General features: G+C 39.8%; 1 protein-coding gene across 3 annotated transcripts in view; it reads right to left on the minus strand.

Moving 5' to 3' along the window:
* Window positions 1-1,744: 1,744 nt before the first annotated feature.
* The window catches only part of tmem117 (transmembrane protein 117), a 55,570-nt gene continuing 36,626 nt past the window's right edge, over window positions 1,745-20,688 (minus strand). For all 3 annotated transcript variants that reach the window (XM_017434753.3, XM_017434754.3, XM_017434755.3), the window contains 5 exons: window positions 15,637-15,736; window positions 13,242-13,339; window positions 11,060-11,219; window positions 5,905-6,034; window positions 1,745-4,965 (listed from right to left, as the gene is read on the minus strand). In XM_017434753.3, the coding sequence (XP_017290242.1) occupies window positions 4,304-4,965; window positions 5,905-6,034; window positions 11,060-11,219; window positions 13,242-13,339; window positions 15,637-15,736 (1,150 nt within the window). In that variant the 3' untranslated portion in view covers window positions 1,745-4,303. The remainder of the gene's footprint in view (window positions 4,966-5,904; window positions 6,035-11,059; window positions 11,220-13,241; window positions 13,340-15,636; window positions 15,737-20,688) is intronic.

Consider the following 20,688-nt stretch of genomic DNA (forward strand, 5'->3'; position numbering starts at 1 on the left):
CTCCCAAACCTTTCTTAAAAATGGTACAATTTCTTAGTTTAAACATTTGATATGTTTGCCATTTTTCATTCTGAATACAATATAGTTTTATGAGATGTGCAAATAATTGCATTTTGATTTTATTTACATTTTACACAACATCCCAAAGTCTCTGGAAATGGGAGTCGTAAGATGTGACTGGAAAGCCTCCTGCACCACCTCAGCTGACATTTTTTTTTAGCGCAGAGGAGCAGAGATCTTCATGGCGATCAGATATACACAATTCTGTTGACATCATAAGAAGCAGTGCTCTCCAAAGTGCTACCTATGTCACAAAAAAAGGTCAGGAAAAAAAAAAGAGATGACAACATGTTCCTTCTTCTTTCTCCTTTTAATATTTGGCTGTCAATCCTCGAGATTTTTCACGCCAAACGGGGGGGGGGGGATCAGTTTGCTCCTTGGCGCTTTCGGTTTCCCTCATTTTTGTTCCGATCTATAACTCGCTTACACGCAGACACGCTCATAAACAAATCTGGCCAGGGGAAGAAAACATGCAACAAACTGCAATGGTTTCCCACCAGCATAAAACAAACAGGGCCCCTGAGCAGGACTTGTTATAAACTGAGAAGGGTGTCATGCACACAGGCAGGATGTTCAAGTGTCCTTGTGCAGAGACGGCGTCATCATTTTTCATGTCGCCCGCATTAATTGGGTCAGCAGCTGCTGGAAGTTTGACCCGTGATGCTGCAGTTTAGGTGAGCATACTGGAAAAACGTGAAGCAGATTTTTTTATTTTATATATATATTCCCACTGGGAATTTCTTAACAATATTAACAATTTGGTTCATATTATGCATTAAGTACAGTCACAGAAACACAGTATGTAACAAACGTGTTCATTTATTGGTAACACAATGGTTGACAGATGTACAATACGCTGCACAAACATGTAACGACTTCTGCTTTAAAATTCAACAGGAACTGAAGGAAGTGACAGCTCGGCAACACAATGATTTAAAAAAAAACAAAACAATGAACACATCATAGGCGTTGGAACCAACATTTTAGGCTCCCTTCATATTTAAATAGGCTCTGCCCCTTTGGTGGAACAATATTATCCAATCTCCCAAATGTATTTTAACATATAAAAAGATGATTGCGGAACAGTGAGTTGCAAAGCAATTATGCTAACTAACTCGACCTCTTCACAGAGGTCGGCTGAAGTGTCGAAGCCAACATCTACACATGTATCCCCCCCCCACACACACACACAACACTCTTTACAGACACAAATAAACTTTTCTGCTTAAGCACAAACATGAAAAACTTCAGTATGGAGTGTGCCACCAGTATGTAGTTTACGGTTTTGCTTACTTGTTCAGTTAAAAAATCCATGAATAACTTGTTACAGGTCAATTTAAATAAAGTTATAACACTGTTAAACATTATATAAATGACAATCATTAATGAATGTACTAAATTATTATCATCATGGTGTCAAAATGCTATAATTTACAAAGCCATTTTGGTCAAATCTTAAAATACCATTAGCTGTGATCTCATGTCTCATGGCACAATCAGTTAGCATTCAGGCTGTGTGCTGTGGATGACTCTCGGCTACTTCCACTCAAAGTTTTAGCTCAATATCAGTAAAAGTGACTGGGTTACAGTCATTTTTGTGATTGCTAATGTTGCTTAGCTGAGACACCCATCTTCAATTGGGTTGACTCCAAACGTTAATCAGTTGTAGATGTATGTTCTGGGAGTTTCATTACAATCTGTTCCCTGGTTCATGAGATATTTTGCTAACAGACAAACAGGGTTGACGCCAACAGTTAATGCAAAAATAGAGCTCAATGTATAGCGCTCAGAGTATATTTTGGGGGAAACTGGTCAAGTCTTAGTCATTTTTGGGTTTCCTATGGTCAGTTGGCAGTGGCGGCCATCTTGAATCAGGTTCACTTTAAAATTGTATCAATTGTATATGTTTATTCAATGGTTATTGGATGTGTAAATTTAAATAACTGGTTCATGAGATATTTTTATAACAGTCATATAGACAAATGAACACATGTACACACACATCAGGTTATTTTAATATTATTTTCACTGGATTTAAGTATAAATTTGGTTAAAATGTTATCAGCTGAAGAACTGAGTAAAAGACTGCAAAAGAGCTACAAAGGTTCAAGCTGTACTCTGGTGGCACACACCTGAGTGCAAGTTTCTATTTAGTTAATTGAGTGCAGCTTCCTAATAAAAAACAAAGCAGCTTATTTTTGAGACACAACTACGCTGGCCGACAGGTGCAACCACGCAGCACATGGCTAAACGTGCTGCAAACACGTGAATGAATGTGTTGGTCTCAAGACATGGAAGCTATTGAGAAACAATATAAATTTTTCATAAAAACATTAATAAAAACTATAAAATGCTTTAAATTCAAATGCAATTAGGTGTGTCTTATTTGTCCAGTCTAGTGAAACAATTCAACAATAACTCACGGTCAGACGTTCACATGACATGGACGTTATTTAATCTTTGTTTTTCAAGTGTCATTGGTTCGGTAATTTGATGATGGTCCCTAAGCGAACCATCATGTTTAGGAGGACGGAGCGCACGGATGTTGGCTGACCGACATCTCACTGCCAGCACCAGGTCAAACGGCAGGAAGACATCGCTGAATTTGCAGAGCGTGAATATCCAATATCCAACCTCGAGTCCTCCTAGTGTATGGTCCACTTCCATTTGTGGAGTGAGTTTTTTTAGTGATGTTAGTATTTCAGGATTTTACATTTGTTTTGTCGGTTGTAAGTTTTTGCTTTTCTATGATTGCAGCCTTTTTCTTTTGCATTTGTTTTGCTTTGTTCTTTTTTGCATTTTGGAGTTTGCATCTTTTATGTGTTTGCACCTGTCGGCTGCCATAGATTACAGAGTTGAAGTTGTCTGAATTTGGATGTCAGGGTTTAAATAATCCTTTCTGATTCTGCTGGGGATCAGTGCATCATTTAAAACATCCAGAGTGAAGAAGCAGAACAGGCTGTTACCCACTGAAATGGTAAAAATACTGCATTATCTGGCATCTTTGGTCACAACTATATGAAAAGTACTTCTCTACATTGGAGCTGAAATGTTTACAAAGTTACACAAATAAAGTTACATTTTTCTTTGTCCATTTTTGAACTGTCGAGAAGAAATTCAAAGGGTGTAACGTTTTAGTGTAAAATCAAATGTACATTTAAAAAAAAAAATCATGCAGAACGAGAAAATACAAGAAAAACAAAGACACTTTTAAAGCAACCGCTAAGATAAATTTTGCAACTTTCATGTGCAATTTGGAATTATTTTAGAAGTAGAACAATGCACCAACTAAACAGCGTTCGTACATTTACCTGCAAAAGCCGCCTCTGAAACCTTCAGAAGCTCATTTAGACATATAGAAGCCCTGAGCTTTACGGAGAAAAAGCCACCCCTGCACTTCAGTAGCATGTTTATGCCAAGGGCAAAAAAAAAAAAAAAAAGAAACCCCAGCTTCCCGACTCCGTTGGTATTCAGTGAAAGGAGCAGGAGCCACATTAGCAATCATGAAGCGGCTTGTTGGGTTGCTATTTCATCTCTGCTGATTGCATTTATTATCTCTGAAACTAATATCAACGAGGGGGGAGTGAAAAGGTCATCAACGTACACTGATGTTGATAATCATGTCATTTCAAAGAGATATACATTTAAAATAGATTAAAAAGCAACACGAGGGAATAAATTACAATGATAGAATCCAAGGACCAAATGAGGTAACAAGTGTACATTTGATACCAACGTATTTAGCAGACATTAATCTAGCAGACCGTAATTAGGACATCTTGCACTGGCAGGCTATTAGAATATGGGTCTGATGGTATATAAATATATGAAATATCAAGGCACAACTGTAGCTGTAACACACAAAAATCAGCCCGACTGCAAGTCACAGCTGTAAAAACTCTGATATAGGCACCCATTAGTCAACCAAGACAAGAGTAAATTATGAAAATGCAAAAATCCGCCCAAGCACCATGTCAATTAAGTTTGCTGTCTAGTTAAAAAGATCTGCTTGGTATTACACTTGCTGCATCGGTTGGTGCCAGTGTAGAAGCTTTTTTGAAGTGTATTTTACAAAAATATATACTGTAACATCCATGAGGAGTGGCGTTGCTATTCTTTGTTTGGTATCATTTTGTTTCTGTGAGATCAAGAAACAATCCAAAGTCTTGATGATCTACATCTGTAGGGTTAGATCACTGTACTTCCAACGTTTCTGCTGTTTTAAAGATTTTCAGCGGTTCAGTCATGGAGAGAGTCTGTGAACATCAAAAAAGACTGCTGGCTCATCCAGTGTTGCGCTGTCAATCACAATGCTGAGATGCGTCTCCTGGGTTTCCATTGAAATGGTCGAGTTAGTAGAGGGCGTCGCTCCGAACTGAGGACCATCCACTGACAGGAGCATCGGCGTTCCTGATCGTTTCAGGCTCTCGCTCATTGTCACGTGCATTTCCTCAGGCGTCACGCCCATCTCCTTGCTGTACTCTGAGGGAGACTTCTTCTTAATCCTCTCGTACGTCTTGTCCTGATTCTCTGTGAAAGTCTCGCTGTCCTGAAAGCGCCCGAACAACCAGACGAAGAAGCCGAAGAGAACGAACGCCGCCAAGCTCGGGATGAAAGCCAGGCATTTGATGTCCAGGCTGGCCCCGACGTAGCGGCTGTGGAGGAACATGTCCCGCTCCACGTAGGTGGCATTGGTGCAGGGATCGATGTTGGTGGAGCGCCACTCGTAGGTGAGCGTGCTGTGGTTGAAGTCCGTGAGGGTTTCGGGCTCCTCCACTGTGTAGATCTTCTCACCGGGCCCGACGTACTGACCGTACTCGTAGGGCTTGTAGAAGATCTGGTTCTTCCACATGTTGAGGTCCAGAATCAGCACGAGAAAGATGATCCCATAATTAAACCACTTACCTGCAACAAGACACGGGATTTGGATTAGGGGTCACAAATGTAATTTATCCAACAAAAAACATGTTTTCACTTTCATGCATCAGGAGTCTCTCTTGCTTTGCATACAGAGCTCATGAACTGACAAAAAGAAAAAAAATAAGAGAGATCTGCTCATAAGTTCCTCTACATTATCTCCTAACAAGATCACTCTATTACCATTAGACAGCCATCTCCTCAGGTTGACTGATGGCAGGCACATGTCTCCCCAGGTATACATGACACTGTTCCCTTCCTCTCCCCAAGATATGATGCTAATAAGCTTTTAGTTAAACCAATCACGTCGCAGTGTAGCCATTTTCATCATGCTTAATGGATATGCAATGCATTTGGGTTAACAACCTCTCGCAAAATCACTGAGCGCTTGAACAGCTCAACATTTAGCTCAGGAACATTGGTTTTTCCTTCTCCTGATGGCTGTGTGCATGCGGCAGAACAAAATGGAGAAACCAGGAGGATGGCTTTAAAGGGGGAATGTTCTCATTTGTAGAGCACATTAGGACACGGAGGTGTAAGAAATGATGAAAAGCGTCTTGTACGACAGGGAGGAACACGGCGAAGGCGAAACGCGGTCGAAGCTTCCGTGGCACCTGCATGACAAATTAGCTACACATGCATTATAGATGGCTGCTGTGGTTTTAACCATTTTTCCTCCTGGCAACGAGGAAAAATGGGAAAACTAGAGCAGTGAGAGCAGGTTGTGCACTCACAACTCATTTAAAAAAATAGGACAAGTTCTGTCTCCCCAATGGACATTTTGATTTTGTCCTGTTGCTTTATCAAATTTATGACTGTCGGTGTGTACGGCTGTTTGGGAAAGATGGTGCTGCTTCTCAGAAGAAAAACAAAACAAAACAAAACAACATAACCTTGTTCTTTAACAGCAGTTGGGCTCCCGTGTACCTGTGATATGAATGTGGTACTCCTCTTTAAAGATGCGCTTGCAGACAGGTAGCTTGACCTTCACGTGCGTTGTTGACATTCCAGGCAGATTCATATCCAGGTCACCCATGAAGTGAGGAAACTCCCAGTCCTGACAAACAAAGAGAAAGGAAGAAAGAAAAAGGTCATATAAATGCAACACACAGCTGTGATACTGTAGCCTAAGCTGGAAAATTGTCTGAACGCATTTAAATGACACAGTGACGATGAAAAATGTCAGCCATGTATCATCCCTTATTGGATGTTGCACACTTCACTGGAGTCTCTCGTATTAGCTGATATTAAGTCTCTGTGGAGTCTCTTCACACTCCGACTGGAGGTCAAACACGGTGTCGGCCACTGTAGAGTGTAGCTCACTGTGTGTTTACAGGCTTGTGGAGTGTACCCGTGTGCACTGGGACTTCAACACGTCAAAATACATCAACAAGCGGACCAAACTGACATTTAGAAGCTGCCTATGCCCTATGGTGTCACTTAGCTTTCTTTTTTTCCTCCCTTGTCTGGGGTAACATCAGGTGGCTTGTACTTAAAAAAAAAAGAAGCTGTCACTATATATACCAAAAAAAAGGCAATGTGATTCATAGATCAAAGGGGTATACTACGAAGTGGAAAAGTATTTGTTACAATAAATCCAATAGACTACTTGCAGATGTTTAAAGATAAAAAGACATCTAAAACTTTTACCTACACAACACTGTCCCATTCTATTCACTTGACTGATATTATTGAAAATAAGTTTAACAACAACAAGAAAAAAGCAATAGAAAATATAAAATTTGTGATTAACAAGAGATGTTATGTAATCTCCTAAATACCATGGGAGGGAAAAAAAGATTTCAAATATATAAATATATTTGTGGAAACTGGTTTTATTATATTATCTGATAAAACATCCTGTTACAACTACGTTGATATCCACAGCTCTTATCTTTCACGGTATGACTTACTGCTGTGCAGTAAAGGAGAAATTATTTCATCCACTTGATTAAAATGTTATGAAAGCCTGCCTATAATCAGATTCACTTCGAACATTTCCACCATCGCTGCAGGTAAAGCTCTGCTCTCAACCTCTCTGTCCTTGGATTTTGAATTTTGTTACGCTTGCAAGATGCATTACAAAAGGCAGAGAAACTCTGCTGGAGGTCGTTTTCTCTCCTGAAATACATAGAACATCCAATACTTCTTTACATTCACTCTTATTGAGGTTTTACTTCTGATTTGAATGTAAAAAGTATAAAGTAATAGAAGCTCCACAAGACATAATCTGTAATAACTTTAGCTAAGACAAAAAGACATACTTTGAGAAATTCTAGATGTGATCCCTACCTTAAATGGCCAGAAGATAAAGGGGCTTGTGAAAGCAATACCATTCACACAGGGCAGTGGTCTCCAATCCTGGCCCTCGAGGGCCACTATCCTGCATGTTTTACTTGTTTCTCTGTTCCAACACACCTGATTTGAATCAGTGGGTCATTAACAAGTTTCAGCAGAACATGAAGAGGTGATTTAACCACTGAATCAGGTGTGTTGGAGCAGGGAAACAAGTAAAACATGCAGGATAGTGGCTCTCCAGGACCAGGATTGGAGACCCCTGACATAGAGTTAAAGCCAAATCCCAGTTCACCACCTAGCCCTACCCCAACATTTTGCATATTCACCTGAGGGGGTTAGGTGTGTCCAAGTTCTTGATGTGGGAGTAAGGCTACACAGCCAATCAAACTGACATTTTTCAGGAGCTGACTTGAAATGAAGGGGTATGAATTGCTTATTAATACAAACTATTATAATGTTGAGTCTAGTGTATTGCAGAGTAATATCTGATAATATTGTCAATCTTTCTTAACAACCATAAGTCAAGAACATCACATGGGCATCTTTTGTTTGGAAAGATGACCATTATTGGCAAACTGGGTCCTTGAAGGGGTGTCCCATTTTGTAGATGAGTATTTAACTACTACCCCTTGTGAATCAAACAAAGGGCCAAGGGGTAGGGGTAGGTGTAAGGCCAACACTAAGGAATAGGATTAATCTGGACCTCTAGGGCAGTGGGTCTGAAAGTGGGGGTCAGGACTCCCCTGTGGGTTATGAAAGCCCAAGTAGGGGGTCTCGAAATGATCGCTAGAACCTATGTTCAGTTCTACAACATTTGCTTATGTTCTGCCACACATGTTCAAAGAGATAAAGAACAAATAAATCACAAATAAGACAACCGATGTTAAAGCTGTTTGTGTTGTCATTCTGCTCGTGTTAGCAATCTTTGCCTACTTCAGCCAGTAACAGTCAGGGTCGCAAGTAGGGCTGACTCTAACAATTACTTTTACACCGATTAATCTGTTGACTAATTTATCAGTTATTTGATTAAACTGCTAATTTTCCTCCAAAAATCAGAATAAACTACTTTATTTTAGTTGGTTTAAATTTTGACAGTCGACTCTAGCATTTACTGTATACCACAGAATTAGTTTAAGCAAAGACTTGCAAGTGAAAGTAGAAGACATCAGTTTAAAATGCCAGCGTAGGCATGACAAATAAATAAAATAGTATTATTTATGTGTTTAAAAATTTAACAGCCTGAGTTGTCAAGATGCTATTGCTAAGAACTGAAGCAGATTGTGGTGAGAAATTCTTCTTTTTCAGGGATTCAGTCGCACGACGTAAGAACTGAATAATGCAGTATTAGGTAATAATGAAGACGGTAACATTACCAAATGGTTCTTTTAACTTAGCCTAAGCTTTTAATATCATCTATGAATTTTACTAATTAATCTTATGAATTATATCTGAATTTGTGACTTTTGAATGGTATTCATTTAGATGTTTAAATGTGCTTCAAACGGGCAGAAGTAAAATCACTACAGTAAGCTATAAAGCCAGCTCAATGACACATGAAGGTGTTGTGTCAAGATGTGCTCCCCCACTGTTTCCCCACCTATGTATAGTAGATTTCCAGGCATGTGTTTTCAGTGTGCTACAATGGCCAAAAAAGGATAAAAAGAGATCAAGATCTTTTTATTTTATTTTAACAATTTACTTAAAATATTGTTGTTTAAAACAAGGTTAAATTCAAAATGTAGTGCAGATGGTGGGGAATCAGATCATTGTGGGGAAACCTATCTCAGCACAACAGTGGGGCAGAATCAATTTATCAATTTATCAATCAAAACATTGACACAGATTCTAGTCGACAAGTTTCCTCAAATATTTATTCACTGGAAAACGTAGCAGACAGACAACCTGTCTAACTTTATATTGTGCATTTAGAAGCTAAGAAAAACGAAAACTTACAGTGGCTTGGTCTTTCCTGACACCTTTTTGTATATTCTATGTGCTCATAAGGTTGAGGATGTCCTCTGTCAATATCTGAACTGCATAACAACTTAATGATGGCCCCTTGGATATTAATTAAATCCCCTCCTCTTCCATAGCTGCAGTATTTGTTGTAGCACCAGCCCGCCAGACTTTCAAACCATTTCTCCAACAAAATAATGAGTCTTTATGACAAATACAATAAGAAGATACCAATAGGATGTGTCCACTTATGTAAATGTGCAGATTCTGACATGCAAAGGACAAAGGAATATGACATTCAGCTGAGAAACAGCAGAGAGAATGCAAAGAAACGGCACATCATTAAATTAGAAAACGAAACAAAATGCAAAAAAAAAAAAAAAAAACACTGCTTGGAGGCAAATCCAGACAGGTCATTAATTGGAGTATTAATTGGCTTGAGAACGCCTTCACTCATTTTTCTCATGGAGATGTGAGAGAGGCCTTGGCACTGCTCCAAGAGGGAGGTGAATGAAGCTCTTGGGAGAGCTGTGGTGGCTGAATTTTTATTGACAGGTGGAACGTAGTGACGGCTGATGGTGCAAGGGCCCTGTAACGGTGCGAGCCAGCTCGCCTCGTAAATTACTGTAGTAAACGTACCTGCTGTACACTGTGAAGATAATAAGAACGGGTGGAGTTGTAAAAAAAATCACTGAGAGAGGAGAATGATGTACCATCAACTAACAGAGGTCCAGATCAGCAGGAAGGTTGGGGGGGGGAAGCTGTCCAAATAGTGACTTCATGCCACATGATGACTGTGGCGGAACACTGAAAGCTAGAAAAGCACCTTTGTGTGGATATGTTTGAACCCGTGTAAGCCGAGCTAATTCAATAAATCTGCATAATCACAATAATTTGGTAAATGAATGTGGAAAAGACCAAAGTGTGAAGTAATTAGCAACCAGCGCAGCCAGGGGCCCCTCTTATAATAATAAATTGTTTCAATAAATACTGCCTGGAAATCACTTTTCCTGGTACGGCTGCTCTAATACATATTAACATGGGAATTATGATGGTGACCTTGCCAGGTTTCTGTGGAGTGGGGTATTTGTAACACTCAAAGACGTTCTCCCATGAAACTGCCGGCTCTTTGTAATTTGCATAATAAACAGAGTAGAAACATATATTTAGGTGATAACAAATATTGGTCTTGCAGCGTGTCTTCTAATGTCTGCTAACGAGGCCAAGCGAAACAGGTTCATTATTGGTTTGGATGCTCTGTGCTGAATCGTGCTCACAGTCGGACATAACTGGCCTGTGGTTCTGACTGATGCCTACTGGCATAAAAGAAATAATAATAAAATAAACCTTTCCTCACGTTTTCTCTTCAGTGCAAAGTTATACATTTCGTTTTCGCTGCCCAGTCAAATACATTTACATATTCATGAGTCAGTGACCGAAGCTTTATTGATGAACACACTCCCATTGGATGGAGGACACTGGCTTGTGAGAAAAAGAGGAAATAAGAGGGAGAAAAAAAAAAACCCAATCTTGTGAGACGTTATCATTTAGGAAAATAAACTCACAGGAGAGAAAAATCACTGGAACATGGCCTAGGTGTGGGGGAAAGGATTGAAAAAGAGGAAAAAAAGAAATATGTGAGTGTGAATTTGTGCCCGAGCCAACTCTGAGCGATCAAACACCCTTTTCGCTGCTTTGTGCCGCAGTGGCCCATTGATGAATAGGGAAAAAGGGGAACTGGCAAGACGGGTAGAGGACTGAGCCAAGAGGCGTCCCAGCAGTTCCATTTTTTTTTTTTCTTTTAATTGGCCACAGGGGAGCTTTCTACCTGCATGACAATGAGAAGGTCGAAGACCAAGATGAAGGAGGCTAGGAAGGCTCTGGAGACCTCGTCACTGGGCAGAAAGCCTCTGTTCAAGTTGTCCCAGCTGATCCAGTCGGTACTGATGACCAGAACCACCACAGAGGTCAGGCAGATGAGCACCGTCCTGAAAGACAGAGGAGAGGAGGAAGAAAAGAAGATTAAAGACAAAAAAGAAAGGGAAGGGACATGAAAAGAAATTAGATTAAATGAAAAGATGAGATAGAAATGGAAAACGGGGAGAGCAGAAGAGGGACAGGAAAGAGAAGTCCATGACGGACATCATGTAGGACAAACATTTCGCCACACCAACAAGCCCCCCATTTAAATTACTCTGGATATTCCTTTTTAAAAGAGATATTTCTGCTGTGTTTGCACCTCCTCTCCGAATGCAAATAGAGTTTTTTAGAAACACTTTTGAAAGTGGAAACTTTCAAAAACTCATTTTGCAGTTTTCTGGTCTCTAGTTACAAAGCTTTTGAAAAACAATGACGTAGCCTGATGTAGGGACTGTCTATTAGTGACACGCCAGAAGCAGGGTCTTTTCTGGTCTCCTTCCCCTACATGTTGCTGTGAGCTTTGGCCAATTGAGTATAATGGCAGAAAGAATGGGAATTCCCAATAAACATTTCCTCTCATTGCCCCACTGGCTGTTTGAAAACCAGTTTCGGCTTGCTGGAGGGGCAACGCCAGTCCCTTTTTTAGGGTAACGAAATCTTGAATCTTGTAGTACATTTTAAATTTACAATGCCGTGACACTGTGAAATGTTGGTATTTTTTGCTCAAGGTTGTTATACTGCCAGAACATACTTGCTCATGTGAAATACCAACACAACTGGTAGGAACTGAATTAATTATTTTTAACCAAGTTTTTAGAAACGTCAGCAGTTCATGCTTCTTGAAAGATGATGGTGCATAAATGTAAGCCTTGTCTATCTGTACATGCAGAAACGATGTAAATCAAACCCTTCTGCACACACATTTCCATGTATTTACATACCTAACACAAAGCGGCTCACAGTGATTGCCGTGGTTTTTCTGCAAAAGTCCAACTGCTCTGTTCTGTATTTACTGTTTTCTGGAAAACATTTTCTGCCATGTGAGGGGTCGGCAAAGAGGCTAAGTATTACCCTTCCCTTTTGTATTTTGTCTCAATGTCACCCAGTAGTTATTGCGCTGCAGATAGCGGCTGCCAACCCATGTCCCATTTCCAACAGTTTGGGAGATAAATTTTAAGGGGCTTTAATATTCTGCAGCGAGATTCTTTTACTCTGAGTGGCCAAACCTTTTTGGCACCGTCCTTTACAATCTGCTACAGCCCCCTTCGGCGCACACTGACAAGACCTATCCAGCTGAGCATTTATCAATCACATTTCAAGCTCTGGATTCCAAATGATAGCTCGTCAAATCTGGCATCGATTATGACAGCACGAGCCAGGGCATCCATCAATAAAATGAAGGGTTGCAGAAAAGTCACAGAACAATTCGTCTGCTTGCATTCTAATCCCAAGGGAATCAATTTCACTCAAGAAAATGTTGAAGGTTTGTGGCCAGATGCTCTCTGAAGTTTGATATGTCAACGCCGTTAGTTCAGTGTGCCCATGTTAAACACTTGTCAGACTTATTCACTTGTCCTTCACTTCACACTGTGACCTGAAAATGAACCACAGAAGAACATGTTCACATGTTACAAGTGATTGACAGGACGGCAGTAACTTGACTGAACGCCACTGGGACTGAGGAATAGTGAGAAAACACGTAAACAGGGATTGGATCTATTAATCTGACAAATAATGGCCATATCAGACATGGCTTGCAGCATTTGTTTACCATTTATTTCAGGGTCACAGCTTGTGGTGCGAACGAGCACAACGCAGGGTTGTGGCGCAACCTGCAACCTTGCTGTGTCCATCGATTTTCACCCGTTCCTCTAATTAAAGGTGCTGACACTGACTGAAGGCAGATTAACACGGTTATTGACTGCAACCCTGCGACGAGCCGGTGGAACACACACACAACTCCGCAGAGCATCATAGCCTTTTATATCATGCATTTTGCAAGCTCATAGAAAATCTAACTGTCCTAAAAATATGTACCTAAAAATGAATATGGCCTATTTTGAAAACCTTTTTTTCAATTTAAGACATACCAAAAGAGGACAATCCTATTGTTGCCTTGTTTCCAGAACCTTCTTGCAGCTTTGCCCCAATCTGGGTAGTGCTGGTCCTGGAGCATCATGTCTGTCACCTTTTGGAAAGTAGCAAACAAAAATCTAAAATTATTACAGGATGTAAAAAGACACTGAATTATATGAATGATTTGAAGACACAAAGAAAGAGTTTCCAGCACCTAACAAGCTCACCAACTAAAGCTCTTTGGCCCAAAAGGGCAGAAGGTGTTTCATAGGTGCTAATACAAAAACATTTAGCTAAATTTAAGCACTAATAAGTTTGTGAAATCAAGGACATTTTGGGGGATTTCACAATGTGATTGGAAACATTCTGGAAAAGATTAAGAATATTCACAAATACTAGGCAGGTGGCTGAATTATCCATATCTTTAATACCATTTATTTTACTCCTGCCTTAGTTATTTAGATTGACAGACTAGCTGTAGTAGTAGTAGTGAAAAAAAGATCTTTTGTAAAAATCTTTTGTCAGTAAACTGCAGGAGTAATTACTGACCGCATTTCCTCATTCTGCTTCTCTTTACTCTCTCTACTCTCTGTTTGTAGATGCAATTATTGCTGTCATTAACCTGTTTTTCTTCATTTTCCCTCGCAAAGAAACTACGCTTGGACCAATTACTACCGTGTGTGTATCCCTTTCCTGTCATCTCAAACCCCAGCTGGCCGAGGCAGAGCCCGGTTCGGCTGGAGGTTTCTTATTATTATAAAAGAGAGTTGTTCCTTCCCACTGTCTCCTCTGTACTCACTCAGGGTGAGGGATAGCGCCAAACAAAATTTGGCGTGCCCACGTTAACTCATTCAACAAAAGGATTCAACAAGGATTCAACAAAATTTGCTTGTTTCCTGAGATTAATAAGTTTTTACTAAATGGCCCTTTTTAACATACTGTATGTAAAAGTATTGTATTATAATAAGAATAAATTGACAGTAGTTGGATGTGAATCTGGATTTTTTTTTGCACTGAGATGGGTTCATGACCTGAACTTGTTTTTTTCTTTGTGCGTTTTTTTGTACAGAGCCCTGAGATGACTTTGGTTGTGAAATGGTTCTGTATAAATAAACTAAATTGAATCTCATTAATGCTCTCACTGGAAGCAAATCTCGGCCATGTTAGTGTCTACTGCTTGAGAACAAAATATTTGTCCAATAAAAAATACACAGCGTATGTGTAACTTTCAGTTATTCACGTAATGGATTTGCACCAGCTGGAAGTAATGTTTGGTGAATTTCTTACAGGGATGCAGAGTTGGATCAAAGCACCTTTAATGAAAAGGTATACAATATTATTTCCATGAAGCTGAAGAAGCAAGGTTGACTTGTCTATGAAGTGTCTCACTGCAAATAGCAAAGCTTGTATTGAAAAAGTAAAAGACTGGAATCAGGGGAATCTGGAATTTCAGACACTTCTTGTGCTCTCATCCAGTGAAAACAACAATGTGGAGGAGACAAGTCACCTTCAAAGTGCTTTTTTTGAATTAATCAAATATTTAATAAAAACTTGCGAAGAATATCTGAATAAGTTCCCTCATGGCATACCATTTTCTTTAACACACACACCTCTGTCTCCCTGAATTACCTTTTTGCTCGCCTTTCCCCTTGTTCCTTCTTTCAGAGCACATTTCTACATCTCCCTTTCTCCTTCACCTCTGCATATTGCTTCCTACTCCTCTTGCACCTTCTCTCCCCTCCGCTCTCTACAGTATGTACTGTAGAATGCTAATGTGACTGGTGGAGCAGCTTGTCAAGTTGTCTCAGCTGTGTGCATGCAGGTCTCAGAGCCCCACTCCTCCCTCCACAGGAAGTCCCCTCCCGCTGGAGCTCTCCTCCTCCTTCATGTTGAATAATGAACAGCGGTAGGTTCCTCCTACAATGTACTCTGTCCCTCCTTGTGCATCTATTGTTTCCTCTGACCTGCCATAGATCACAGCCACATGTTACTCCAGGGATGAGCAGTCTGAACTGAATTCATGTGGATGGATGTTCTGCTGCTGTGTGCTACAGTAGGTGTCATTTTCGACCAGCTCAAGCTAGACAAACACATTGTGCCCCTAGTAGAGTTATTTTCAAGTGAGAATTACAGTAGACGAAATATGCCCTCTGTTACCTTTTCAATAAATAGAAACTGTAATGACAACATTTCTTCTGAATACCATTAGAGAGATATTGAGTACCACAAAGGACTAAGACATCCAAAATTATGTTATTTGCCCAGTCAAACTGCTTATACAATATAGATAAAAGGCTGAGTTTTGCTTCATCAATGAGGCTTTAAAGTTAGAGAGTTGAGAAATGTATTTCACTTTTCAGAAATGCAAACATATTGAGTTTCAAGAAAACATAATGGCTTGAATCTCACCATCCAAGCAGTCACAAAATCTCCCATCCATGTCCCCACTGCCGCAATCTTCATAAAACTCTCATTCCTGATGCCCATGTATTCTGTCACCATGTGAGGCCTGCATGAACAAGAGAGAAAAGGTCACAAAATATATCCTGGATGTTTTGGAAGGAAGTGAAATTGGCAAGAGGTAAAAGCACTGTCAAAGAGAATCAAGAAAAATTGCTCACTGTCACCAAGTATCATGGCCCTAGCAATGATAGTCAATCAATATCTAAACCTGCAAGAACAATGAGTGCTAGCTTGTTTTCCACAAAGCCCCCAGGATCATAAACAATTTGGTGCGGCGCGGTGGAATTTCGGCCGTATCTCTGGTTTCATTTGCTCCTGCGGTGTTTGTCAAATTATCCATTTGTTTGGCAAATTTGTCTCATGTCAAGTTTATTTCAAATCACCACTGCCATGCCAAAGAGATCCCTCCTCTTAAAGCACTGGATCTGAGCGAGCAGAGTTAACGTGGGCACTTGCACAGATGCAAAGCCCATACCCGACCGAGACACACTATTAGAGAAACAATCTCACACGCAACAGTATCTGATAAAAGAAAGAAAGAAAGAAAAAAAAATGACAAGCTTTCTTTAGGAGTCCTAGCTGCTCCTTCATCTCGGCAGGAGAAGATGAGAAGCTTTTGTTCGGTCCCGCAAACCCACCCACCCAACGCACTCGCTACACCACATCACTCCATTTTCTCCAGGTAATAGCTCGCAGGGAGGGAGGAAAAGTGGGTCAGTCGCCTCCTATATGGAACTTGCTAGAGAGAGGAGGAGAAGAGAGGGGAGCGACAAGGCCTGTTTGATCTCCTGGCAGCCAGCGTCTTAGAAGCTGAGAGGAGCAGGTGGGCGCTCATCACCTCCCCCTCCAGCCTCCTTTCACCCCCCCGCCCTCGACAGGTCACGCTCATGAATATAATAGATGGCGATGGATAGAGCTCGGGCTGTGCTTTCAAAGGGTCGTTTTTGAAGTCAATAGTTCCATTCATCTTTGTTTTCCTTGGTCATTTCGTGGCCGCAAGCAAACACTAAAATGATTCTTATTGCACATAAAGCTGTAGAATATCTTGGCTTCAGCCTTGCTAGTTTAGAGTTTATTACCAGTATGTATGGTTTCCTGTGATGGCTATTTTTATCCCGTCTTTTGGCTGTTCACATTAAAAGTCCATTGGTGTCCTTTTCTAAACGAGTCATGGACACACAAGTCAAAGCACTTTGTTGAAAAGCAATGGAGGACAACCTGCATGAGGTAATAACTAATTATTATTTTACCATTTATAGACTATAAATGACCTCAGTTTGGAGAAAGTGAGATTAGTTCTGGACCAGACAGTCGGACTAATGGCTAGTCCAAATGGGGACGAGACCAAAGTGGACTCCTGCTGTCTTGAAACAAGTCCAATCTCGAAATTTCCATATTGTTGAGCAAATCCAGTTTTATAAACCTTTACGCGACCATTAATTCTGCATTACACAGTTATTCTGGCAGAAACATTACAATATGCTGCACCAAAAGTGCTTCAGGAAGCTGCTATTAGCACTCACAAGTAACCATAAAATGCTAAATGAATAACCATTAAAGTGAAATTGAGGGCAATGAAAAGGTTTATAAAATAGCCTTCACATGAACCTCTATGAAATCTTTAAAACTGTAATCCACTTTGGTTCTGACACTGCTCGGACTAGCCGTTAGCTTGCAAGTTTGGTCAGAATTAAACTCTATTTCTACAAACTGAGGATATTCGAGAGTTATCCAAAACAGGCTCATGCCTTCTCACATTACGTGTTTTCATGTCATAACACAGGCTCATAGGCAACATAGAGCAACAGAGCAACTGAGACTAATTGAAGTAAGCTAGTGACCCAAAACTATTCTCAAACACTTCAGCTGCAAAGAAAATATTCCTCACTGAAAAACAAAAAAACCTTGTATGTTATCGCTGCAGCATACATTTAATGTATATGACAGGGTTTTATTGACGCAAACGTGCGGCCCTGCTGGTGTGACGTATTGCCTCAGTTAAGCCTGCAAATAAAATGGCCTTGATTGGAATGGCGATTTATATCTGCATTAAGTCGCTTAGACATTCAGTGGCTTGGCGCTGCTCCAGTTTCCAAGGAGATCCCATTGGGAGTCATTTACCCAAAGCGAAATTCCAATCAATACTTCTGAAAATGCTGTCTGGCACCACACACAGGGCTTTAAATCTAAAAAACTACCCTGCTGCCAGCCCCTGCCCTTTTCACATATTTAATTGAGCAAATGTTACTCCTGCACTAAAGGAGGGTGTTTTTCCGCCCCGCTCTCTCTTTCTTTTGCAGTGTACCTGTGATGGGCCACTCTTGGTCCAGCATGATCAGAGGCAGAGTCCTCTAACTTATTCATGCTGACTGAAAATTTAATAGCCTTTAAAGTTGGATGACCTAATGAGAGAATTTGGTGTAGTGGAACATCAGTACAGTAGCACCATGAATAATCAGCTCTAAAATGGCTCCCGTGGCTTAATCGCAGAGCCAGTCGTGACGCTGGTGCCAGAGCGGCCGACTCAGGCAGCTTTGACCCTACGAGGAATTTTATCAGGTTTCCCCACACTTGTTCAGACATATTGTTCAAGGACGTTTCAATGCCTCCCTGGCTTGTCTTGTTCTATCAAGAAAGCACGAAATTGCGATTTTGTGCAACAGAGGGGACAGAGTTTTAGAGTTTAGAGTTTATTACCCTGTTTGACTTTAAAGTGGTAAAAAGTTCCTCGATTATTGTCCACTCTGCAAGATCAGTTTTACGTCAGTGCTAAGCACTCACTGTGCTGCTTTTTAGATTGCTTGTTTAAATACTACAGCTTAGACTGTAATAGCTATATGATGTATAATTATTTTTTTTATCATTTCAAATGATGCATGTCACTTCAAATGCTTTCATTGCTCTGGTCACAATTATTTCATCTACATTAACTTGAGCCATAATGGTCACTGGTGTATTTAACCAAACATAAAATTACCTTGATTTTATAGAGATTAACAAAAAGCTGTGATTAAAAGTTACTATACACAGATTTTAGTGGGATAACAGTGATGTCCGATGGGGCCGCAAAATCCAGAGCCTAAATCTCATGGCTCTAATTTGAGTTTTGTTTTGTTTTTAATTAAGAGTAGTAGTAGTACAGGAATAGCCAAATTCCCCAAAGTACAAACAGGCCATCCTATTTCCCCCTCATATGCATATGAGTTATATGTCAACTTCTTACATGTAAAGAAATTGTGACTTTCCAAATCTTAAAGTCAAAATCAAGTTTGAGCCTGAGACTCCTATTTAACACTCCTTTTAAACTGCCTAAATAGGAATCAACTTGATAGAACCATCAAGAGGCTTGCAGCCAAGAATAAAAGTGTGATTTTTTTACTGATCTCACAAACGAATAAATTATTACTCCTCCGTTAACAATTTGGTGAATGTAGATGCAATTTGATGCGTTTGAATACGTTGAATCTTCCAAATACAACTTAAATAATTAAAATAAATGCATATAAAAATAGTATTCCTTAAAAGATTGCATATCACTCACCACCTTGGATGCCAAAGTCTTAAACAAACACCAAGGATATGTGTTAGGGATGACTCTCAGCTACTACCGCAACAAGTTTTAGCTAAGTATCTGTAAACTTGACTGAGTTATAGTCATTTTTGTGTTGGTTAAAATATTTAGCTGTGGCAGCCAACTTGACTCAGTTTGACTTCAAAAGTTAAACCAGTCGTACAACCAATGATTTCTTTCTGAATGTTTCATTAAAATTCATCCAGTGGTTTATGAATTATTTTACAGACAGACAAATGAACAAACACACACACACATTTACACACAGACAATTACATTATCTGCATTTTATAGGCAGGTGACAATAATTACCATTTAGTACTTAGAAAGGTCATACAACTGTATTGGATATAAAACACTATTCATTTTCAGTACCAATATATGAGTGATACGCCTCAGCAGTCAGTGGTCTTGAAGTACCTTCTCAACAAGCAGAGGTGTATAGATAGGTACTCCTTTTTATCTTTTACTTTGAAACATTTTTCGCTAAGCTTATGTGCCTTTTGCAGTCTTTCAAAATTATAATCTATGTTCTTATGCATGTTCCAGACAAGTCAAGCCCCTCTTTAAGCCATCTCTAGTAATTCATAAATCACCAAACCAGCTTGCCTCCCCCTATGATGAAGTGAGCTTTTTTAAATGAAGAGTGGAGGTCCATCCATTACCATTTTGTACTCATCCTTGCATATCTGGTAATTTCTCTTCAGGATTTTGATAAATTAAAGAGATAGATTTTAAATAATCATTTGCAACCCCATTCTTTGCCTCTGTTGACACTAGAGACAAACAGATAAATTCCCTTACCTAAACTGAACCAAATCCTAAGCCTTAAATGACTTTTAATCTTAAATAAACTTTGGATCCTCAACACTCCATCTTGATTTGTAACTAATATGTAATGTTTTGTCCCTACCCACTGATCCCATCCTCAGTTCTAACCAAATTATAATCAAAAACATATAGTAATATATCTTGTAGATCATTTGAGAGACCTTTTTTTAAAAGTAGCATTTACATCATAGTGATACACCAGAAATTTCTACAGTCTACTCCAGTGGACTATGAGTGAATTATAGTAATATAGATTAGTTTAAATTGTCAATGTTGGTGGGATGCCATGCAGAAAAGAGCCATGGCAAGCAGATAGAAAGACTGGGTACATGAGTCTGGGTACAAATTGACCAGAACTGTGTGGGTTTGGTGTTGGTTTCAGGCAAGTTTTCCAGCTGTGATAGGTCAAAGGTGTAGCAATTTTGAACCAAGCCAACTTGAAAACCCGATCAATACACTTATGGTCCTTTGCAAACATGTTCACTGTTGTGAAAATGGTAGTTTGCATCAGAAACAGCCACAAGCCCAAAGGAATGTAAATCTTGGTAATTGCATGGCCAATATAACATTTGGAGGGGCTCAAAGGACAACTGGGG

This window comes from Kryptolebias marmoratus, linkage group LG11, assembly GCF_001649575.2.
Source record: "Kryptolebias marmoratus isolate JLee-2015 linkage group LG11, ASM164957v2, whole genome shotgun sequence".
Classification (NCBI taxonomy): domain Eukaryota; kingdom Metazoa; phylum Chordata; class Actinopteri; order Cyprinodontiformes; family Rivulidae; genus Kryptolebias; species Kryptolebias marmoratus.